The sequence below is a fragment of the Morone saxatilis genome, unplaced genomic scaffold (genome assembly GCF_004916995.1).
Source record: "Morone saxatilis isolate NCDOM2014 unplaced genomic scaffold, NCSU_SB_2.0 Contig0, whole genome shotgun sequence".
Taxonomy (NCBI): domain Eukaryota; kingdom Metazoa; phylum Chordata; class Actinopteri; family Moronidae; genus Morone; species Morone saxatilis.
In genome coordinates, this window is record NW_023339650.1 from 19,571,932 (window position 1) to 19,576,639 (window position 4,708).

Consider the following 4,708-nt stretch of genomic DNA (forward strand, 5'->3'; position numbering starts at 1 on the left):
GGGGGGGGGGGGGGGGGGGTTAAACAGGTCAGCTACAGCTCTTCCTCACAAACATTCATATACTGTACTGGAAGGTTTAGTATTGACACATTTAACCAGTTTTATTCCTCGTTTTTTAACGATTAAGGGATTAACAGTAACATTCATTAAAGATTTAACATCAATTCACTGTTGCTCGTACAGCGAACGTTGTTCTGCGTCTATTTATCGACCACAACGAGACATTTTCACTCTCGGCTTTCGGGAGAATTCTGATCGCAGATTTGTTCCACGTCTGATTAACCTGCCGTGAATCCAGGATATTTGGTCCATTTCCAGGCGTTTCCTTGAACTAATCTCTAAATGTCTGCAGTCTGTCTATTTTACTGTGTTATATATACGTGTGTGTGTGTGTGTGTATACTATTTTTATCCTTATTTTTGGATGCATAATCTGTAGAAGTCTGTAACTAAACAGTAACTGTGTTGTGATTTAAAACTTATAAATAAAGTTGTGTTGAAAACAATCGACTTGTGGAAGTCAAACTACGAGCAAACGCCGCTTTCATCCTTTTATCCGAAGGCGCTTGGGATGTTGCGTTAATGTCTCGCCTTCATTGTTACTAAGCAACCGTGACGATGGCGCTGTGGTCATTTAAGCCTGCCATGTATCTGCATCTACATCTGAACGGCCTAAAGAATCCATTTACACTTTACTCTCACAATTTCAAAGCAAAACAATTCGCAATCCCGCGTCGTGCTGGAGGGACTGAAGGAGGGACGACAAAAAATGGAGAGCAGGAGGTCGTCGTGATAAAATGTGAACAGCTGGTTGTTCAGTCAGCCGTGTGTGTGTGTATTGGGGTCAGGTCATCATTCAATATAGATGAGCTGAAAACTCCTTTTTCTCTTCCTCCCTTCCCGTCTATCTATATCTTTCCTTCTCTGAACAGAAGAAGAAGAAAAATGCTCCTCCTCATTCTTCTCGTCCACCTATTTCATGTTTTAGATCCTCCTCATCTCCTTCTTCTTGTCCTCCATCTTTCCTCCTGTACTCTTTTCCTTCTTCCTCTCATCTTCCCCTCATTTTCCTCCTCTGCTGCTTTCTCTCCTTTATTTTCTATCTATCCATATTTTTCTCTTCTCTACCTCCTTCACCATATTGTTATCGCCTCATCCTCCTTTCCTGACCCTTTCCTCTTCATACTCGTTTTCCTCCTCTTCCTCCTGCTCTGCAGCTTTAAATCTGTTTATTGCATCGCACTTCCTCGTTACCTTGGCAACGCCCCACGTGTCTGATGTCGATCTTCAGCTGTTTGAGGCAGGACGCCTCCCGGACGTGGCACGGCGTGTCGTAGGTGACGCCGTCGCTGCCACACACTGGGTTGTCGTTGTGGCCGTTACACACGATGTTACACATGCAGCTGTGCACACACACACACACACACACACACACACAAAATCTTATGGTAATTACACTTTTATTTTGAAGGGTATGTGTTTTTCTACTGTGTACATGCATATAGTCATATTATCTGTCAGTTTTATATTGTTGCTTGCCATTGTTACGCAGATGACACTCAGCTCCATGTATCATTTAATTCTGATGACTTTAGTAATCTGGATACTTTACACTGCTGCCAAAGACTGGATGTGACTGAATGTTTTACAGCTAAACACAGATGAAACAGAAACGTTGGGCATTGGACCAGACCAAGTTTCAATGAGCATTAATCCTCACTTCAGGGAATATGATGAAGTTTCTGTGTTTGAAGAAGAAAATACTGCCTGTATTGTTTAAGAATGCTGTAGAGCAAAATTATCCATGATTTTATCTGCTCCCGTCTGGATCACAGTTCCTGCCATCACTCGTCTTCAGCTGGTACAGAATGTGGCAGCCAGGCCGAGCACATTACCCCCATTCTGGCACTTTCACTTTGGCTTCCTGTATGCTTCACAAGTCAATTCAAGATCCTCCCGATCACACTCAAAAGCCCTCCAGGGCACCTTTGAGTATTTCTCAGCACCAAGATCACTCAGATCTGCAGACCAGCTGCTCTTAAATGTCCCACGGTCTCAGCTTTTACTGATTTAGCTCCAACACTGTGGAACTGTCAGGTCGACCTTTAAAAACCCTCCAGTACAGCCGTACAGTTCAGTTCTTACTGGTTTAAATGATCTTAGTCTTGTTTCTAGTTACATTGCTTTAATTGTTGATGAACTGTGTGTGTGTGTGTGTGTGTGTGTACTCACAGCATATCCTCTGAATCTTCGTCACACTCGGCTCCAAACTTGCAGTTTCCACATTTCGAGGCCTTTTTCCCGCGACCAGAGCCTTCATCATCTGCACAGACACACAACATCACTGCAACATGGCCTCCACATTTATTACTCATTTATTCTTATTATTACTATTCTCGTTATTATGCGTAGTCGTAGTGTTTTGTAGTTGTAATATTGCATTAAAAAGCAGCAAACTGAAAGATAAAATGAAGTTGTTTACCTCCATCACCAGATCCTGAACCACCGTCTGACAGAGAGACACAGAGACGTTAGGACAGGAAGTAGTTCTCCATCATCATGAAACCAAAACTACTTTAATTAAACATGATGTGCTCATTATTAATGCTGTTATTAGTGACTCACACACACTCTGGGATTAGTCTGAATATGTCAACAAAAAAACGCTGCAATCAGCATGAATTCATCATGTGGAGGTTCTTTATCGTAAAGTGATACTCCCCAAATCCCTCAACGCGTGTGTGTGTGTGTGTGTGTGTGTTACCGGGGTAACAGGGTCCCTCTGACAGGGGGGTGATGGCTCTCTGTTTCTTGCAGGCGGCTCTCCTCAGGAAGCACTCGTTCTGGTACGTGTCTCCGTTCGACCCGCACACGGGGACGTACTTCTTATGGCACTGAAACACACACAGGACCACAGTAACAACCATTCATTCATTCGGTAAAGTCGGTGACGGTAGATGTGTAAATTAATCAGCGCAGATGTTACGGGTCCCCCCGCTATCCTTCCCGCTTCCACGCCGCTCTGTCTTTCAGAGGCTGTAGCGCACTCTATTGTAAAGCTATGACAGTAGCAGACCTAACGCGTCCACTGGTTCCAACGTGGGAAGGAGGGTAAATTTTGCAGATGGGAAAACTCTCATGGCCATTTTCAAAGGGATCCCTTGACCTCTGACCTCAAGACATGAAAATGGGTCCTATGGGAAGAGACACTTTATGCTAATACAGTGTGTGTGTGTGTGTTCCATAAAACTTGGTCGGACAGCAGGATCGGGTCAACATAGGTGCACTGTTTAACATTACATCATTATTTAAGTATTTGTCTGATATTTTTTAATGTATTTTATTAATACTGTCTATTTCTACATTTTGGTGTTGCAGTTTATTAAAAAAAACATTAATAAAGCAGTTTGTGGTTTACAGTAAACGATTAGTTTATTTTGTTACTTTTAATTGGCTAGATGACATTCGGGTATCCCACTTAGTACGTCGTATCACTGTGAATATTAAGGTGTTAATCAACCCCAGGCTGCTCTTGTATGCTGAATTTGCTACCATTTCAGATTAAAATCCATAGATGGGTAAAAATGCGGGCTGCTCTCTGGAGGTTTATGTAGTTGATTCTCTGTGGCGGCCAGTAGGGGGTTGCTGACTTTGCTAGAATATTAATTAAAAGATTTTTTCTGTAAATTTGCAAATTCTGGTGGTGTGCTTCCATTGGCATTAATGCACTGAGGAGTTGAAAGATAACTAGCAACAAAAAGTTTCTCACATTTAGTTTGACAAGTGTATTGCGTAGATGACAGAGTAGAATAAGGGAGAATTACGTTTATAGTAGGGTGTGTGAAAGGATCAATAATCATTTATTATTGGCGTAATAGAGGCCCAAAAGATATATCGATTGTTTTGTTTATTTATTTGTCTTTTTGTCTTTTTTTTCCTTATTTTGTTTTGTTTGTCTTGTGTTGGAAATTTGTTTGTTTAAGAAATTATTGTGAATTTTCAAGAATGATCGGAAAGAAAGTAAAATTTACCTACTTAAAGCAGTGGAAACTGATTTAATGATGGTTATGGGAACATCTTATACCGTTGTGCATTTGTACAAATGTTCTTAAGATTAGTATGATCTCTAACGGCCGCCTCAGTTCTCCATTATGTGCCATCAGATATCTTCTATTTTGAGGAGAAACATTGGAGGAGGATTTAGTTGTCAGATATTGGAATAGTAACATCCATAGGTGTGTTTTCACTCGGTGTTTAATCAGCAGAATATAAGAATCGTTGTTTGTTACCTGGAGAATGAGGAGCGTTTTATCGGTACAGGAGGGAGCGGGTCTCGTATATAGGGCCGTTTGTGTTTTTTGTGCTTTCTACAGCCACCGTAGTTTCTCTTTAGGCTTGAGGGGAGTTTGCGATGTGTAGACTGACTGCTCCTCTAAAGTCTCCATGCCACCCTCTGCAAAAAGAAACTGGACAATCTAGGGAGCAGCTTTTACAGTGATATTAGGTCAACACTGAGGAATGATACAGGAGAGCAGGCAGGGGGGGCTCCAGGTTCATATCCATACTCTCTCTCTCTCTCTCTCTCTCTCTCTGTGGGAGTGGTCCTGCTGCAGGTCACGTTGTCAGAGCTTTGTGTTGATGTGATTCAGTGGGAGAAAGAACAGGAGTGACAAAAAAAAAAAAAAGAAGAAAGAAGAACGTTCCGGGTC

General features: G+C 41.9%; 1 protein-coding gene across 1 annotated transcript in view; it reads right to left on the minus strand.

The window, feature by feature from the left end:
- The window catches only part of tmeff1b (transmembrane protein with EGF-like and two follistatin-like domains 1b), a gene marked incomplete at its 5' end in the record, with an annotated part of 6,805 nt that extends 3,912 nt beyond the window's left edge, over positions 1 to 2,893 (minus strand). Inside the window, 4 exon segments of the mRNA XM_035676298.1 lie at positions 1,254 to 1,402; positions 2,232 to 2,322; positions 2,482 to 2,508; positions 2,764 to 2,893. Coding sequence (XP_035532191.1) covers positions 1,254 to 1,402; positions 2,232 to 2,322; positions 2,482 to 2,508; positions 2,764 to 2,893 — 397 coding nt within the window.
- Between the last annotated feature and the right edge of the window lie 1,815 nt (positions 2,894 to 4,708).